The 19,357-nt window shown below is 41.0% G+C and overlaps 1 protein-coding gene across 11 annotated transcripts in view; it reads right to left on the minus strand.

The window, feature by feature from the left end:
• plxnb1b (plexin b1b) overlaps nucleotides 1-19,357 on the minus strand; it is a 192,422-nt gene that overhangs the window by 18,765 nt on the left and 154,300 nt on the right. For 10 of the 11 annotated variants that reach the window (XM_030420436.1, XM_030420442.1, XM_030420439.1 and 7 more), the window contains 14 exons: nucleotides 16,800-16,908; nucleotides 11,159-12,103; nucleotides 9,043-9,177; nucleotides 8,824-8,946; nucleotides 8,583-8,676; nucleotides 8,282-8,448; nucleotides 7,963-8,114; nucleotides 7,659-7,764; nucleotides 7,034-7,170; nucleotides 6,619-6,795; nucleotides 6,291-6,525; nucleotides 5,948-6,190; nucleotides 551-730; nucleotides 277-425 (listed from right to left, as the gene is read on the minus strand). In XM_030420436.1, the coding sequence (XP_030276296.1) occupies nucleotides 277-425; nucleotides 551-730; nucleotides 5,948-6,190; nucleotides 6,291-6,525; nucleotides 6,619-6,795; nucleotides 7,034-7,170; nucleotides 7,659-7,764; nucleotides 7,963-8,114; nucleotides 8,282-8,448; nucleotides 8,583-8,676; nucleotides 8,824-8,946; nucleotides 9,043-9,177; nucleotides 11,159-12,103; nucleotides 16,800-16,908 (2,952 nt within the window). The remainder of the gene's footprint in view (nucleotides 1-276; nucleotides 426-550; nucleotides 731-5,947; nucleotides 6,191-6,290; nucleotides 6,526-6,618; nucleotides 6,796-7,033; nucleotides 7,171-7,658; nucleotides 7,765-7,962; nucleotides 8,115-8,281; nucleotides 8,449-8,582; nucleotides 8,677-8,823; nucleotides 8,947-9,042; nucleotides 9,178-11,158; nucleotides 12,104-16,799; nucleotides 16,909-19,357) is intronic. The other variant, XM_030420446.1, reaches the window with a different exon arrangement.

Here is a 19,357-nt window from a genome sequence, read left to right on the forward strand (position 1 = left end):
CACCTGAATGATCCTAGGAGCTATGTTGTCCGGGGCTCAATGCCCCTGGTAGGGTCTCCCAAGGCAAACAGGTCCAAGGTGACGGGTCAGACTAAGAACGGTTCCAAAGTCCCTAATAAATGTGAAACCAATGAGGACATTTACGTCGTCCGGAATGGCGTCACCGGGGCCCCACCCTAGAGCCAGGAGCAAAAAAACTCAAGAAGGTGCCTTTAACTAATCCATAATTTGATCCGATTGTGTGCCTTTTTCCTTTGTCATAGTCCACCCACTGACCTGTAAATGAGCACGATGATGAGGACGATGAGGGCCACAATGGACGCCCCAACCCCAACTCCGATCTGAGCCTCCAGGGGGAAGGTGGACAGGCTGAGGTTGTCGTATTGAACCTTACCAAGGGAGAAGTTAAGGTTGCCCATTTGGACCTGAAACACAGACACACACTCCCTACTTAGAACAGTGTCCTTGTCAGGTACTCACAAAGTCCAGTCACATGCTGTAAACCGTGAAGTTATTCTGTGGTATGAAGGTTATAGTGTGGCTGACTCACAGTGAATTCAGGCAGACTGTCGGAACCCTCGTGTTTCTTGCCGTTGGATACCGGGGCGGGCTGCTGAGGTGGCGGCTCACAGTACAAATGGTTTGCCGTCAGAGTCTTAACAGCACACACACCCTCACCCACCAACACTACCACCTCATCCTTTGTGATGGCCAGGTCCAGGTTTTCCCCCTGAGAACACATGGAGAAGGAACTTTTAACTTCAAACTCTTATGATGATAAAAAATGGATATCTTTTTAACCTTGTGTGATTTAAGAGGGCAGTTTTTGTAATTCTTTAAAAATGTTTAAACATGTAGTTTTATAATAATTGTATTAGCCTGTCTAAGCATGTTTCATGTTACTGTTTATGGAGGACTAAACCTGACTCAAGTATAAAATAGAAAATAAATAAATACATAAATAAATAAATAAATGAATAAATAAATGGTGAAATACAGGAATATATAAATAAATGCATAAATAAATGAATAAATAAATTCTGAAATAAATAAATAAATAAATAAATAAATAAAAGAATGAATAACAGAATCAATCAATAAATCAATCAATAAATGCTTTATATTTATTTCTACATTTCTGTTCATCTATATTTATTTATTTATGTATTTCTGTGTCCATATGTTAATGAGGTAGGAGACAAAAGCAAACTATTCCCGATCCCAAGCCTTGCTCCCTGTAGTGTTGCAAACCAGCTCCAGTTGGCTTAATGGCCTCGACCGAAGTGACAGTTTAACTGGCATTCATTTTAACTGGTGAGGGCTGCTGGTGGTGTGGTTTGAGAATCCCGTCTGGAGAGGGGTCCTCGGCCATGTCCGCTAACCAGGAAAAAAATTCTGCTCATCGATCCAAGTCATGTATATGTGTTTTTGTTTTGACGTGGCTTGAACACTACTATCCACACGGAGATGCCGGATCTGCGACCTGCAAACCACTGTTAGACGAGTGCTACAGAGCACAAATCGTCCAAAAGTGCATGTTGTCTGTCTCATATCTTTGTCGTGAATGTCTGTACTCTCAAACAACTCATGGGTGGAACAGTCAATTAGGGAAGCCCAGACATGTATCTATTTCACTTTTCTCAAGGTATAACAATGAATATCAGAAGGGAGAGGATAACTCCCCGTCCCCTTCACAGGGCTCACAAGTGTGTGTGTGTATGTGTGTGTGTGTGTGTTTCTTTTCTGCTTTCTTTTCTGTTTGTGAAGCATCCACATTTTAGAATTGTGGCTGTGTTCTCCACTTGTCATCCTTTACAACCACCAAATCAACCCATGGGCAACACTTCAGCCCAGTGTTGCAGCAGAAAGCAAATCCAACATATGTCAACTTGGTGGACAATATTACATTCAAGATGCAATGCACACCCTATGTGCGCTCTCACACAGTACCAAGATTGAGCCACTGTTGTCACAAAAGTAAAGAAAACAGTAATGTCATTAATGCAGGACTTTATTTCAACTGTCACAGCCTTCACAAAAGTAGGCCCACACAGTAGACCAACACATGTGGTGTAATACCACATGCAGCACATCAGATTTTGGCAAACAGGTAAGCTATTTTACACCTCTGTAGCAGCTCCCTGAGCGCCTCTTCACATGAAAATGAATCCTTTTTTCATCATCATCACTGTTTTAGGCCTACAGTGATTCTAATATTCTCCGACGTAAAATGTTTAGCCTACACAGAATTATATCTGTTTTCATCAAGTTGTGATTAATTGAATGATCCTGAGTTAACAGCATTGTATTTTATGCTCAAGCCCTGGGGTTGATCTCTGTATGTGGTTGATGATAAAAAAAAGGATTAACTTTTAAAATAAATGTAACCTGTCGTGTGTTTTTTATCTATTTATTTAATTATTTATATACTTTTACTGTTTTTGAATCCAGCCTGCCGCTATGTGTTTGATTTAATATTTAAAATGAGGCTACTTTTTATTTGGTAGATTTACACTTTTTTACTGTAGGCTACTTATTTTATTTCATAAATGCACCAAAACATGGCATCATTGAAATGGAAAAGCGAAGTTCAAATATATTTCACTGTAATCCTAAGTAGCCAACTGCAGAGCTCCCACATAATGTAAAAATATACATCAGTGATCATTTTGGCTTATTAAGAAACTTGATAGGCTAAGTTAGACTTTCTAGACTGCGTAACCATTATTATAATTCAAAGATATGTTTTACAGCTCCAGGCGGATTTTTGTGGTTGTCGAGCCCGGTTCTAGGCATGGGCACGGGGGGGCAATGCCCCACCAAACCGACACCGCTTCATTCTGAGAAAAAAAAAAAGAAAAGAAAAAGTATTTTTAAATAGACTGTTCCACCCATGAGTTGTTTGAGAGTACAGACATTCACGACAAAGATATGAGACTGACAACATGCACTTTGGGATGATTGGTGTTCTGTAGCGCTCGTCTAACAGTGGTTTGCAGGTCGCAGCCCTGGCATCTCCGTGTGGAATAGTAGTGTTCATGCCACGTCAAAACGAATACACATATACATGACTTGGATCGATGAGCAGAGTGTTTTTCCTGGTTAGCGGACATGGCCGAGGACCCCTCTCCAGACGAGATTCTCAAACCACACCTCCAGCACACCTGGGACCCTCGCCAGTTAAAATGAATGCCAGTCAATTTCATTACTAAACCAGAGCTACATAAATAACAAATGTCAACAACTGCAGCTAACGATTAGCTGAGCGGGCTTGCTGGTAGCCAGCAACATTCCTGTACAGTGTACAGGAATCAGCGCCGCTAGTAAGGCAGAAGTAGTAGACCCTAATCGAGCACACTCCTGTATCCAATCATGCTCTTAACTGAGGTTACGACCTCCTACCTCATTAACATATGGACACAGAAATACAGAAATAAATAAATGTAGGTGAACAGAAATGTAGAAATAAATATAAAGCATTTAATAATTTATTCTGTTATTAATTCTTTAATTTATTTATGCATTTATGTATTTATTTAATCCTGTATTTATTTATATATTTATCTATTTATTCATTAATTAGTTTATTTATACATTTATTTGTGCATTTATTTATTTATACTTAAGTCAGGTTTAGTCATCCATAACTCTTCTGTTCTTCTACCATAAGGACAAATAGAACTGCTAACAACTGAGGCTTTGGCAGGAGGCCATTAAAGACCAGCAGTGAATTTAAGGTAATGCAAATCAACCAACTGTCCCCCTATCTTTTCCAAATGACGTCCTTGACCCCAATCAGTCAGGCTTTAGGACATCTTACTTCACTGAGACAGCCCTCCTCACAGTGACCAAGTGACTCTGTGCTGCCTGAACCTCATCCCATTCATCAGTCCGCATTCACCTCGACTTATCTTCTGCGTTTCACACAGTCAACCACAAAATTCTCCTCTCCACTTTGGCTGAACTTGGCATTGCTGACCCTGCTTTAACCTGTTTAAAGTGAAACTCTCGCCAAAATGCAACCTAGGCTTTTTTTGTCAATGAACCCGAGTAAAACCTTTGTGTAAAAGCATAATTATGGCAAAAGAGGCACTTTTAAGTTTTAACGTAGTTTATTTGTGGGTCAAACACATTTTCAATTGGAGTGCTTTGGGGACTTTGACGATAGCATCCAAATCGCCATTTTTAAAACACTAAAAAGGCTGGACAAAAACTTGAAACTTCGCTCATAGTATCACCAGGGTCTCTACACATGAACAAAAGCATTGAGAACAGAATGTGTACATAGAGTTTACTAAAAAGAAAGTTTTTGAACAACTCACGTTAGCAGTTGCTTGTTCTGCTCACTGCTGTCCTGACAGTCGAGAAGTATCAATTTCCGAATGCAACGCAACATGGAGGGGAGTTAAGGTGGAACACTCCTAAAGCTTATTTCCATATAAATGCACGGATAAATTGTTGTTTTGTCATTAGCGAAAAACTATATTGACCTTGAAGTTGAAAAAGGAGTCTCATATAAGAAACAATACTAAAATCAAAGGCTGGAAAAGTCACGTGAAATCTTGCGTGGATAGTTGTTGCCGGAAGACAGTAGCATTCCACCTTAACTGTCCTCCATGTTACATCGCATTCGGAGATTGATACTTCTCGGCTGGCAGGATGGTGGCTAGTGGAACAAGCAACTGCTAAGATGAGTTGTTCAAAAACTTTATTTTTAGTAAACTCTGTGTACTCAAACAATGTTCCATCGAGTTCATGAGTAGAGACCCTGGTGATACTATGAGCAATGTTTTATGTTGTGTCGAGCATCCTTATTGCTGCCCGTAGCACTCCCATTGGAAATGCATTTGACCCGAAAAATGAAAATACGATAAATCTGAAATGTGCCACTTTTGTTGTAATTATGCTTTTATACGAAGGTTTGACTAGGGTACGTTCACAAAAAAAGCCTAGGTTGCATTTTGGCGAGAGTTTTACTTTAACATCATACCTGACAAATCGTACCTTTCAGGTCACATCAAATGGCTCCCTTATCTCCCTTCCTCTCTTTTCCTCCATCCACGATACCCACGTGGCAACTCGCATCTCAGAATGTCTGGCAGACAGCTCTTTCTCAACCGCTGCACATCATCTCAAGCTCCACAGCTTAGTAAGACTGAACTCCTCTTCATTCTGGGAAAGACTGCCCTAACATGGACCTGTCAGTCACTGTCGAGGAACCTGGGTGTAATCAAGGCAGTCGACGGAACTGCACCTGTCTACCTTCAAACACTGGTCAGACTACACACCTCAGCATGAGCACTTTGCTCTACTACATCAGCTGGTGACTGGTATCGCCATTGCTGAGAGCAAACAAAGCCCACTTAGCAATGTCATGACTCTTCTCTGTTCTGGCATCTCAGTGGTGGAACTAACTTCGGACCAGTATCAGGACAGCAAAATCACTCCCCATCTTCTGGAAAAGACTCAAGACTCATTTGTTCAGACTTCACCTCAACCCTGCATAGCATGACTTTCCATTTTTGTAAGTCAGCTGTTTGATGTTTTTTCTGCTACAAGTGATCTGTTTGAATAAAAGCATTGAAAACAAGACTGATTGTTGTTTTCTGACAAACTGAGAATGCCATCAATGCTTCACTTAGTAAAATAACTTATTCCAGAGCTTTTCATTACACTACGCTATGCCTCCTAGTCTCCTATCTCCTCCGGTGATCTGGAAGTCATTCCCCCCGGGGCATAATTGACGATCTGTAAGTCTCTTGAATGCACCTTGAAAACCAAAAAAAGAGAGGAGCCCTCTGGAGATGAAACACAAGTGTATCATTCCCCACACCTCCATTTCACATCTCTCTGGAAGGAGCAAGGATGCAAAGAAGAGATTTGAGTGAAGGATCAAGGAGACATGCTAGCATAATGGAAAGCACCCCATCACACCCTCTCCTCTGACCTCCAGCTGGATGAAGCTGCCAGGGTTGTAGCGATAGACCTTCAGGGGGTCCTGCTGGTTTAGTGGCCGCAGGACAGGGTTAGGTTCATAGCTGAAGGTCTGGGGGTTCAGGCGGCTGAAGTCAAAGCGCAGGTTGTCCAGCAGAAACTCCACGGTGACCTTTGACCCCCAGATGGAGATGTCCACCATAGGAGAGCGACAGAGGATCAGAGTAGAGGAGTTCACCTCACAGCGCTCCGTGAACTATAAGATGAGGATGTAGAACAGATATTTAGTCAAGGTAATTTAGAAATAAACTAAAGGTAATTTAGAAATAAACTAACACAGACACACACAAACTAACCTGTTTGACAGAGCAAACAGGGCCTTCAGGACAGACAGGTTTAGGAACCATCCTCGCTGGCCTCCCCACAGTCTCCTCCATGTCCTCCCCCAGCTCTCCACTCCTCCTCTTTTTCCGTCTTCGCTTCCTCCTTTTATTCTGGCGGACTGAATCGTAGGGAGTGACAGTCACCACCATGTGGGGCTCCTGCACCACATCCAGGTTGTGGCCTGACACGTAGATCCGCCGGCCACCACTAAAAAGACAGAAAAGTTATATTTCATGTACTTCCCTATGGACCACATATCAACTTTTTAATTGAAGGCTGAGAAATGAGGGTGAGACTCACTCCAGGAAGCTCTTTGCTGGTGTGGCGTGGCTGATGTTGGGGTTGTGGGTGAAGTGGTAGGCTGAAGAGTGGAGGTGGCGCTGGCTGCTGCCATAATGCAGGGTGAGTCTGTGATCTCCTGTCTTATTGCTGCTGCCTGTCACACACTGAACACTGGACATCTGCACCTCTGACACACTGAGGTGAGGAGGAGAAGGCACACAGAACACACTTATTCATAAATTATATAATACTTCATTGACCCCACAGTCAAATCATCAATGTACGTCTGTCTATCTGTGTGTGTGTGTGTGTGTGTGTGTGTGGAGAGGGGAGAGAGAGACAGAGACAGAGAGAGAGAAAGAGAGAGAGAGAGAGAGAGAGAGAGAGAGAGAGAGAGAGAGAGAGAGAGAGAGCGAGAGAGAGAGTGTCTTACATGTTACAGGGCACCCCGCCCACAGTGATGGTGAGGTCAGAGGGACGTCCTGTCAGCAGGTTTCGGCCAGTGATTGTCAGGGATGTTCCTCCAGCTGTAGGCCCCCTTTCAGGAGTCACCCCCATCACAAATGGGTCCTGACAGTGAGGAGGTAGGTTGAGGTTAGAGGAAGGTGATGGTTAGAACTGGATCGGACTCTCAAACTTAAAGAGAAACTGTTAATTCACCAGCTGACACATTTCGAAGACTGTTGCTGAAATATTGATGTTCTTTTTGCTATGTGCTTTAGCCACTTGCTACTGCAACATCACAATTCCCTCAGATGAGTTGACAAAATAATTTTCTACTGTGATCAAATGTCCAATGTGTAGGATTCAGTGGCATGTAGCTGTGAAATGTAACTGAACACCCATCGCCTCACCTTCCCCTTCAGTGGCCGCTATAAATGTTGAAAACTCAAAATGCCCTCTCTTGAGCCAGTGTTTAGTTTGTCTGTTGTGGGCTACTGTAAAAATATGGCCAACTGTGTAGAAGAGGACCTTCTCCTTTTGTAGATATAAAAGGATAAAAGGATAAAACCCCTAAATTCTACACACTGGACATTTAAATAGAATTATAAATGTACCTGATAGCTGAATGTCTGGCTGGACAGGCCAAACTCGCCTCCGCTCACTTCAACAGACACGTGGCCCTCTTTCTCTCCTCCGCTGGCTTTGGTCCTGCACACAATTCTGGAAAATAGACATCACTCCTCTTAGGATAGCCATCAGACATTCACCCTGGCACTGTTTAATTAAGCTGATAAAAAGTTTTTGCAAGGACCCATATTTTTTGGTAGTGTATATTGTCGAGAAACATGCTTAATCCACAAAGGATTTCATCAAATTGCCGTAAAAGATTGAAATAAAGGTACAGCAGATTGTCTGTACCTGGAGGAGACCTCATAGAGGAGGGGAATGACCGTGCAGGGAACACCGACTACCATCACAGAATTAAGGATGTCTTCAGCCTTCTGGCCCAGGTTGGAGCCTGAGATGGTCACCATTGTGCCTCCTTCCAACAGGCCAGAGAGAGGCTCAATCTGAGGGAGTCAGGAAATGCTTCATTTAGAAAGGAGTTTTCTGGATACATGAGCTGTCTGTTGTTATTAATGATACATCTGCAAGTGCCAAATTTGTATAGTGAAGAAAAAGCACCATTGTTCCCACAGTAAATATGTAAGTGAAGAGGTAAAAAGTCAGAACTCACAGAGTGGATGACAGGGGCGGGGCATGTTTCCTGTACGGGTTCACGGCAGGTGTCTGAATATAAGCAGCTGGCGTGAGCACCACCACACCACACGCAGCCATACTTGCGGTCAGCTGTATGACAGCGGCTACAGTCAGAGCGACCGACAGAGCAGTTGTACAGAGTTACTGAGGGCAGAGCACAAACATGACAGCATCAGTCAATGTTTGATTCTCAGAGGATAATAGTCGCATGTTGAGAGGAAAAGAGCAGCATGAGAATAATAAAATCTAGCACATAACAATGTAATCTAGCTCCTCACCGTACAGATCAGGAGAGCTGTCAACATGGAAGGTGTCCCTCCTCTTCACATACACCATCGCATTGTATTCCTCCACAGGAGAAGAATATGTGTACTGGACAAACAGCAATGGCTTCATTAAAAAAGCAGAAACAGTTGAATCCTGCCTCAAATAACATCAGCTTATCATCATCAATGAAATTTACTGGATATAAGTTCCACACAGTGCTCCTGTTATATTCTGGAGTGCACATTATCAGACCTGGTGCAGTTGACAGGTGATGTCAAAGTTTGATGGATTGGTGTCATCGGTCTCCACATAGGCGTCCACCACCACCGTCTGCCCTTCGATGACCAATACGCACTCATAGTCCAGCTCAATGTCCTGAACACACAAGGACACGTGTTAGGTGTGGTGATCATCAGCCAGGCACATAGACACGTGTTGAAAGTGTGTGTGTGTGTGTTAGTGTGTGTGTACCTGATAGAGGTGCAGGTTACGAGCCAGTAAGGTGATCTTCCTCTCCACTCTGACAGGCAGCAGTGATGAACCCTGGACCTTCTCCACACAGGGACAAGCTGAGGAGCCCCAGCTGACAAAGGAGCCCTCATCCCCCTGTTGCCCAATACACATATATACCAAGGATGAACTATTTACTAGCATAGCATCCAACTGAAACTGTATCAAACTTCATTGTTGGTAATGAAAGCACCAGGAAAGTTTTTCTAAACATGGCAGGTTATTTGCCCAGTTTATTACACTATACTTCCTGTCATTGGAAGATGAATTTTAGCTATCAGAATGATCAGATGTGTCAGGTTATTTGTTGTGAGTATCAAGTGGACGACTATAAGTACAGGAGTGAACTACTCCCAGGAGTAGGAGAAGAATAAGAAGAGATTACTCTCCAATCTTCATATTTTTCACTGTCACGTAAATGACTGTTAAGCAGCAAATGTTAGCCGCAGCTATTTTTGAACACACTGTCTTTTTCAACTGATCCAACCACACTAACCACAATATCACCAAGTTCCCTTAACACATTGTCTGATTTTAGGAGTTGTTGAGAACAAATTTTGTGAAAGGGCTACAACAAATTCTAAATCATTGGTGCCTTCTTGTAAATTCAGCATTAAATCAAAGTTGTGGTTCTGTGGTTGTGGAATACAGTTTCAACCAATTTCCCCCTTTACACTGAATATATTAAAGAAGACATTGTAATGATGTCAACATTTCAAATTTTACAAATAACGGTAACAGTAAAAGATGTGAAGTGATGGCTGAAGGACTGAATTACCTCACTGTTTCCTAATTAATTTTTTTTACAAGCCTTTTTGCTTTGATCTATTTTGTATTTCATTTTGTTCTTCCTTCTGCTGTTATATTGTTAACTGTACATTTTGTGTGGCAAACCCTTTGCTATTGCCTGGCCACCATTGTAAGAAAGAGTTAGCTCTTAGTGACTTGTCTGATTAATATAAACACACAAATAAATAAAGCTATACAAATCAGAGCCAGACTGACATATTGTTTTTAGATTTCTTTCTAACACATCCTAAATCCTTGTTTGAGCTTTAACACAAATATAGCCTTGCAGTGGATCAGGCAAGCATAGGGTCTTATAGTCACATGTTCCAATTATGTCCACGACCAAATTCACTGAAGGCAGTTCATACAAACATCTGGGGGCTCATTCAGTCTGCATACATCAATGCTGATCTTTGCATCTTTCAGGCTACGTCGGGGGTAGTATAATCTGCATCAGATTTGCTCTAGGACTGCACCACAAAAGTGAGTGTCCTGTGTGAGTATCAACTCCCTATGCATTATTACCAGAACAAGCCAAGCATGTACCTGGTACCAAAAATGGTCTAATGACATTTCAGTATTCAAGAGTAACACTGAGTGTATCAATAATGCAATATCTTGTTTTTTCTTATCCACTGAACACTAGACTGTAAGGTAAGTAGGTAACTTATGAGTTTACTTTTTTTTCTATATCTTTTAATCTATTTATCTGATTCCATTTATGTGGAAACAAGAACATTTTGTGATTACGCTCAGCACATTCACATCTAACAGATATTTAAAGAAAATAATCACAACATAAACATAATATAGATCAGGAACATCATAATAACTCATTTAGCGTTGGGATGTTCAGCTCTACTGTATGCATGGGCAAGGATATGACCAAGTGTGAGAAACAAGGACACACAATCAGCATCCTTAAAATAAAAGCTAATGTTCAAAGAGAGTTATTGAATGTAATACTAAGTTGTAAATGCAAAACAATCTGGAAAGATGAAAAACATTGAAACAAAAAGCAACTGCTGCAGCTCTCACTGGAGCAGCTGTTTTTCTTGGGATCAATCCATTAAAAAAGAAAAAGACAACAGACAGAACAGAGGTGTCAGACAGCAGAGAGGGAGCAGGGACACAGGGCAGACAAGGAGGCCTGTTTGAGCTGTGTTCCTACAGCAGAAGTCCAGTCAGAACATGACAGTTGCAGGAGACTGCTGAGACTTTTTAGAAGAACAAGTAGAAGAAATGGAAGAAGGAGAAAGTGGAGAAGGAGAGCGGCAGCTGAACTCACCGGGAGGAAGGTGTCGTCTGGATCATACTGGTAGTCCAGCTCTGAGTCAATATCCAGTAGGTGAGCATATGATGGAGGAGCATGGTCAACCTCCCCATCACCTGACAACACAGTAGCAGCTGAAAATGTGGCTGTGTCATTTTCTGACTGGACGGCACTCTCAACATGGGCCTCTGTTTTTTCTTTGGGCCAGAGGAACACCTCAGGGTCACTGCCTGGGCTTCCTGCCTCAATCTGGGAATCCTGAGTGGGCACTTGAGTGGGAGTCTTGATCATGTCCAGGTTGAAGGGGAGCTCAGACTCACCTGCTTTACCAACAGGGAAATGCGTGGACAGGGGGAAGTCAGCTGAGGCCGGAGTGGGAGGTTCTGACAGGCTTAAAGCTCCCTCGGCGTCCTGAGTGTCACTTGGGGGCAACTTGGTCACCAATTCCAAGGGGGAAGAGTCAGGGTCATGGGGCGGGACAGTCAAAGGCATCACATGCTCCAGATCTCCACTTAGACCATCAGCCACAGTGACAGGTAATAATTCCATGGCTACCATGGCTGCACTGGGTGTAGCTGCTGTGACTTCAGTGTCACTTTGGGTGACAACAGCAAGCTGTCCTGCTGCAGTCTCTTTTTCCTGACGGGTAGTGACCCCCGGGGGTGGAGCTGTAGTGGGTGCTGGTGTGGTGGATGGCAGTGAGCTGGCTGGCTGAGGGGGCAGGGTGATGGGTGAAGTGGTTGTCTCAGGGTCGGTGGTGGTCGTCGGTGGAGTCGAGGGAGTAGGAGGAGTGATTGGATCCTGGGTGGTTGCTAAGGTGACAGGGGCTGCAGATATTGTGGTTCTTGTTGTTGTGGGAGTTGTCGTAGTGGTGGTTGTCATAGCAGCCATTGTGGTAGTGGGTGTGGTGATGACTTTAATAGGTTTGGATGTGGGTGGAGCTGAGGTGGGGAGTTTAAACTGGGGGAGGGAGGAGGAGGAGAGGGCATGAGTAGAGAATAAGAGAAAATGAAAAACTAATGGAGAAAGGAAAGTGGACATATACAATAACAGAACTTAAATGTGATGTTAAACACATAACTTGCTGTTGTTGTTGCTTATGACGCATTCATGACTTCAGTCACAAACAATATTGGCTTCTTTATAGGGAAACGTAGATCTTTTATCTACTTACCATGTTCTTATGAATCAGGAACCTACTCAGTGCAAGCTCATAACTCTGGCTTCACACAACCACATTTAAATTAACATTTGTGATCCAGTCATTCCTTCTCATGTTGTTTGGTGCTAGTATTATTTCAGAGATGATATTAGTTACTGTGTTATACAGCTGTTGATTAAAGAGGATTAGTGTGAATAAAATACATAATTAGGGTTGGGCGATGGCTGCTGAATTGGCATATGACAATGTCTCCTGCGAAGCATTGTGATGGACGATGACTTTGTTGTTCATGAATATGAGGAAGCGTCCCCGAAACTACGTCCTGCAGTAGTGGAGGCTGCGTTTTCAGGACCCTAGTTTATTTCCACAGCGCCCCTACTGTAAAGGAGGCCACAGTTTCCACACCGCAGCTTCAGGACCGCAGTTTCAACACCCTAGTTTTTTTTTCTTTTGTTTTTTTTTTATTTACAATTTTTATTCGATGCAAGGTACAGTACACATTTGAAGGATCCAGTACACTTGTTAAAGGAAGTAAATGTTTGTCAAAAGAACGAAAGTCAAACAGTGGCGTATTGAGTGTTGTCAGAACCTCACAGAACAATTTATCACTCTCAAAAGTAGAGAACGGTTTTACTACTCCACTTAAACCACAGCCTTACTGAAGAGCGTGTACGACATGTTAGGTACCACGATGAACACACCTGTGTTACACAGGTGAAAACCAATTGTTTTTGTTTTTGTCCCCCCCCCACCCCCCTTTTTCTTAAGCCAAAAAGACAGAAACAAAAATCCAGTAGACATTTGGTAGTCACTTTCCAGCCACTTTTTTTTAACCCCCTAAACAAAAACAAAAATATTTAGCTAAGATATAGCATAATACCAGCAATGAGAAAAAATCAAAATAAAAAAATATATAAATGAAAATAAAAGACAATCATAATCTTACAAATGTGATTTTTTTTCCTTTTTCTTTTTAAAACCAAAACGACAGAAACAAAACCCAGACAGTTGACATTTGGTAGTCACATGTCTAATACTGTATTATTAACTCTGTAGTGCTTTTTCTTTTTTTTTTAAATTACCCCCTAACAATAAATTATTAGTTAAGATATGGCACAATACCAGCAAGGGAAAAATAATAATAGTAATAAAGAGATAACCTTAATCATCCAGATATAATTTTTTTTTCCCCCTCTTCCCCTCCCTCCTTTCTGAAAGAGGGAAGGGATGGGTCAAGACCCTAGTTTACTACTTTTTGTTATAGTTTTGAAGGTTTATTCCACCCTAATAATATTCTTTTTGAAAAACTTAGGGTTTTAAAGACTTATTCCATCCAAGAACTACTTTGCATTGCAATTCACCCTTTTTTGCAAAGATATATAAGCAGAATTAGCTACTTATTCTTATGGATGTACAGTGGATACCTCCATGTAAAAAGTGCCCTGAGAGACAAACAAGAGACTCCTTTTATGATTTTCAGTGATAATTAAACGACTTGGATTGAAAATTGTGAAATAGTACAACAAATTGCTTGTTTCAAACATGTCTCAAACATCTTAGAGGTAGTACACTGATTAAAGAATATGATAAAATGTTAAATGTGGAGGATGATCATGCTACTGCGATTGTAGGTTGTCGAAGTGAAATTTGACTAGTAGAAGCAGTTGGGCTGTTCTGTCGGCTACTTGCGGGAAGGCTGATGCTACCGTGATAGCACAAACTCATGCTTTCGGAGTTCTGATTGGGTCGATACCTGTTGACATGATGGACGAGGTTGGTGGCCGCTGACACATTTTGCACCTAAAGCTAGCCTGTCATTTGTAAGACTTCAGGTAGTCGAACTAATTTCAAATAACCAAATTATTGTAATCTTTCTTCGATTCAATTTCTTCGTCTCTGTCAATTTCCTCGCACTTGCTTATGCTAGTCGGATGCTCACTTTCTTGTGTCAACTCGACACAGTCATTCTGAGTGGTTGTGAGTGGGCATCCACCACATGCATTTGTTTCTCTGCAGTTCGACTGGCTGTTGGTGTAGTTATTTCTAGGTAAAGGACAACAAACAAAAACAAAAAGAAAGAAAAACTTCATTGAAAATAAATACCATACATTTTCATCTTGAAAATTATCGAGATCGTTTTATCGCCCAAGCCTATGTTAGAATATATAACAAATTTAAAACAGAGTATTAAACAAGTATTTTCTCTAATTCAACATACCTGACAGACACAGATCATATCAACATGCTTTTATCATTCTTTGAAGTTGGCTAGAATTAATTATAGTTGTCATTCCGTCACAGTTTGGCTTGCAAAATCACGCTATGGCCATACTATCACCATATGGACATTTCCTGTTTGTTTAGCTAACTGTTGAATCAGTAACTCAAGTGCAGCAAACAGTCACAAGTTTTGTATACATATTTTTATACTAATTAGTATAATAATATACTTAGCTAATGTTGCACATACTTATTGCACACTTCGTCAAGCCGATGTTAACTTTCCTGTCCAGTTCAAGACAACGGACTTGTTCCAAACGTCAACATATAAAACTTTTTCTTTCAGTACTCACACTTAATTGTTGTCCATCTTACTCCCTCTACCTCCAAAAGGGTTGTCCAATTTAGTAGGTGGTGCTGTGGTGAAAAACTAGGGTCCTAGAAATGCGGTCCTGAAACTGCGGCTATACCCTACTCACATGTCCCCTCAGCGTTGTTGTAAGGCAGCAGTTGCACATTAGCTTTTAGTTTCCCACCATCGCTTTGACATGAATCTCCAACTGTCTCATCCTGCAGAGGAAACCATCTCCATTCATCCCTGTGCCAGGTTTAAAAGCGTCCTCATATCCCAACCACACGTCTTAGCTTAGCCTTTTCAGCCTCATATGCATAAAATAACGTTGACAGACGAGCCAATGAAGCTAAGCTGTATAAAAACGACATGGGGAGAGAAACAGCAGCCTGGGAGAAAAGAAACATAGCTGAAACATATTTAACTGAGCGTCTTGGGTTCTCCTAACTCAGTTGGTGTAACAAGAAAATTATAAAGGACATGGAGACCTAATGTTTGTTCACTGAACAGCAATATAATTATTTCCATTTTCCTCTATCCACATATCACAAACAACATCAACTCATGCCCTACAGTAACTCTGAGGGGACACGCCACTTAACTGTGATCTCTGGTGGAGAGCCTTTTGAATCTGGACCTTATGATGGCCAGCGATTATTAGTCGGCAATCGACAATGCATGATCGTCCATCATCGGCCCAATCCTAGATATAATTGATCTTTCATTCATATGATGTTTTCTGCATGAAAAATTTACTGTTTGTGAAGTGTAATTACAAACACAATCCAATCATTCCCAAGCAAACTGTGTTCACTGACAGTGTTACAAAGTGTTCCTGAGCCCACGTGGTAACGCTCTTTATACTGTTGTGTTCGCAGTGGTAAACGTTGGTTCATCCTTGATTGCTTGTGGTCTACTGGGCCTTTCAAGGATGCTCCTGTCATTACCTGTTACGAATGGACCTGTTTATCTGTGGAATGTTCAAAACAGGTGTTTTTGGAGCATTCCAAAACTTTAAAATACAAATGTTTAATGAGAGGTCAATCAGCATGTTTGTTAGGCCTCTAGGACACAGCAAGTAAAACTCCACCTAAACTGAAAAACTAAAAGAAAAAAAAAAAAAAAGAAAAAAAGAAAACTCCATTGGGTATCTCAGGAATTTAAAGACACTAAGGAATTTCTGAAATGTAGCACCATCTAACAATGTTTTAAGAGCACTACTTTTTAATGTAGGTTTTAAAATATAACAAAAGAAAAAGTGTGAATGATCCAATGAAAAAAATCATTTGCTTGTTAAGTCATCAGAATAAACATGGTGTAGAAAACACAAGCCACTGAAGATATACAATTCTGATTGAAGACCATTTATAGAAAGTACAGCAGTTTAGCTAAATACCTTTGAGAGAGAGAGAGACAGGTGTGCTCAAGATGTGTACCAGTGTTTGTCTGTGTATAGCAGACAGAGATTTCTAAAAAGACATAATTGTAACGTCTTTTTAGATGTATTTACATTTACATGTATTTTAGATGTAAATGTATCCTGATATAACCTCAAAAGATCACCCATCTCTATCAACTAACCTCTCAGTGAGGTAGCGAAGAAGGGAAGAGAATCCTTTTTGTAAGTGTAAATCCAATCTGCAACAGCCTCATTCAGAATCCAATCCAATCTGTGTATGCCTCGTCTATTAGAATCGAGGAACGTGCAACTTGATACATCCCTCACATTTAAACTGAATTTTGTGTTTACAACAAAACCCCACAGGATACCTTAAGGAACCCGAACATGCTCAACTTTCCATCCAATTGACCTAATTGGCTGGTGTGTGATCACACTTTTCTCAAAGACCCATGTGAACACTTTTCGAGCACAAGTGTCCAGAAAATGCTTGATAACACGGTGCACTGTTTTAGTCACTTACATGTTGGTTGTAGATGATCACCCCCTTCTCACAGGTGGGCTTGTGGGTACACAAGTGCTGGTGAACACACCAGTTACAGCCCCAACGGCTCAAAACACAACCACGGCAACTGCACAAAGAAAAAAAGGTTTTTCAGATTAGATACATGAAATAAGATTGCAGTGGAAAGACTTGCAGCATAGTGACAAAGGAGAGAGGAAGGCAGTGAGTCACATTTATGCGCTATGAAAAGAAGACAAAAGAGGTCTAATAGAAGCAATAGTAATGGCTTTTTATTTAGGAGTGGAAGTAGGGAATGGTATAGAGAAAGAGAGATACAGCTACAGTAGTTTGTATCACACAGAGTAATCCAATTGCAGCCAATCTGGCCCCAGTGGTAAAAAAGGTCAGTCATCTAATTCAATTTAGCCTCAGTTTGTTATCAGAGTAGTGGGAAGGGCCGCCACAGACAGAGAGAGAGAGTAAGAGAGAGGCTGACAGTGAAGGAGATCAGGAAAATAAGCAAACAGTCAGACAGACAGTGTGTGGACCACAGTGAGACTGAAAACACAGTAAGGTGTCAGGCATAATAAATCATACTAAATGGGTATAACCTTGCAATATTATTAAAGGAATCATATTAAATATAACAATTGCTATTAGTCATATTACTTGATACGTGGTGGTGCTGTGCTGGACTGCATTATCTCGACAACTGTTGCTTATATTTTGCCTTCAAGTATTTTAATGGAGAGGGCAAAATATCAGGAACACTGATGAATATAACCCCAGCACAGCAGACACTTTTTGACAATGTCAGCTATAACTAGAAATATATAGTTTCATAAATGAAGAATGTATGGTAGAGCAGTTGTCTTAGACAATCCAGTTAAAGTGCGCCTTATGACATGGGTGATGAGTCTGTATATTAGTAACTGTAATTAATATATAGTTGATTAATAATTAAAGTTATGCATTGATGCTGCATGCTGCACATCATGAGAACTGAAGAGTAAGGACCAAAGATCTTCTAGCTCAGGAGTGATGATGACGAGGCTGTTACATGTCTCTTGTTAATGATGGTAGCTGGGTTCTTGGTGGAACAGTGATGTTTGCCAGATACAGGTAGGTGGAGGGGCAGTGATGCTGCCTTTGTCCTGAAACACTTTCAGCTGTTCTGGAGTTGCTTGATGTTGAACCTAGGCCACTGTTCTTTTTCACCTTCTTGGTTTGGCTCTTGCTTCCAAGATGGCCATCTTTTGAGTGTTGTTTTTTCCTGTCATTTTGGTTGTTCTTTTTTGCTTTAATCCACTCAACCTAGTAAATCTCCTGATGATCTTTTATTTTACTCCACAGCATGATGGAAGCCTGCTGGAGAATGCCAGAGCTTCCTTCTTCAACACACCCACTGCAGTTGGACGCTCCATGAAGGAGGAACCAGTCTTTGTCCTAAACAAATGTGGTAAATGACATCATGGGCTTCTTGTGAGGGGTGGCAACTTAACTTCTCTTGGTTTTTGCATTGTTTCTCCTGTTCTGTGTCCTCTGGTTTTAATTTAAAAAATCTTAAAATTCCCAGTGGTGTGGTATTTGAAAGTGCAAATGTATTGTTTGAATATGATTATCTCACATATTTTTTTGTTATTAAAATCTTTGTAGGTGGTTAAATTGCTCCTTCTGGCTTTAGCCACTCATGCTTTTCTCCTGTCTCTTTCTTTGGTGAAGCCATACATGTGCACACCTTTCTCCGAGCGATTGGAGCATCCCCATGCAGCACAGCACATCACGGTGAAGACTGTATTCAAGGACACCACAGCGGAAAGGACATGTTGATATGTTTGACTTCTTTAGATAGTGTTTTTAAGGAATTCATTGTGGTTTTAAGTGCATTGGGAAAATCAAGACTGTTTAATTTATTATGCATCAATGAGTAGAGTAAGTTTGGGATAAGTAAGAATAGTTACCAAATAGTGATAGAATTCCATTTATTTGCAATGAATTCAAATCAAAATTTAATTTATTTGCCATGTATTTCTTATTAGAACACAGTTGTCATCATAATGCTGCTGTGAGTCCAGAATTGTCAGTCACCTGTTAGTCTGCCTCACTCAAGTCTGAAAGTTCAAAAAAACAAACAGAAAATATTAAGATTTTATGCTGTCAACGACTGTACAGGTTTAGTTCTTTAGAACTTAACGGAGTTCAAAGCAATTAACACAAGCATATACATTTTGTCTGACAGTGTCTTACTACTTAATTTGGTCAGTTTCAGGGCCTCATACTTGACTTGAGAGGTGAGAGAGAAACTGCAGGGGACACAGGAAGCCCATCAAAGTGTCTTTCTCGGTGAGAATATTATTGTACTTTCATCTTTTAAACCTTAAAAGCAGGTTTTATGTGACATAAAATCTACATGTAGTTTACTTTGGGCTTTAGCTAAATTACAATATCTAAAGAGAAAACTTCACGTCAGACAAATAATCTAAAAGCCTCATGAAAGAACCACTTGTACGAACAGGTTTTTTATTCTTGCTCTAGCATTCACCCATTTTCTCGTCCATGTCCATGTGCCACTCAAG

Source organism: Sparus aurata, chromosome 6, assembly GCF_900880675.1.
Source record: "Sparus aurata chromosome 6, fSpaAur1.1, whole genome shotgun sequence".
Taxonomy (NCBI): domain Eukaryota; kingdom Metazoa; phylum Chordata; class Actinopteri; order Spariformes; family Sparidae; genus Sparus; species Sparus aurata.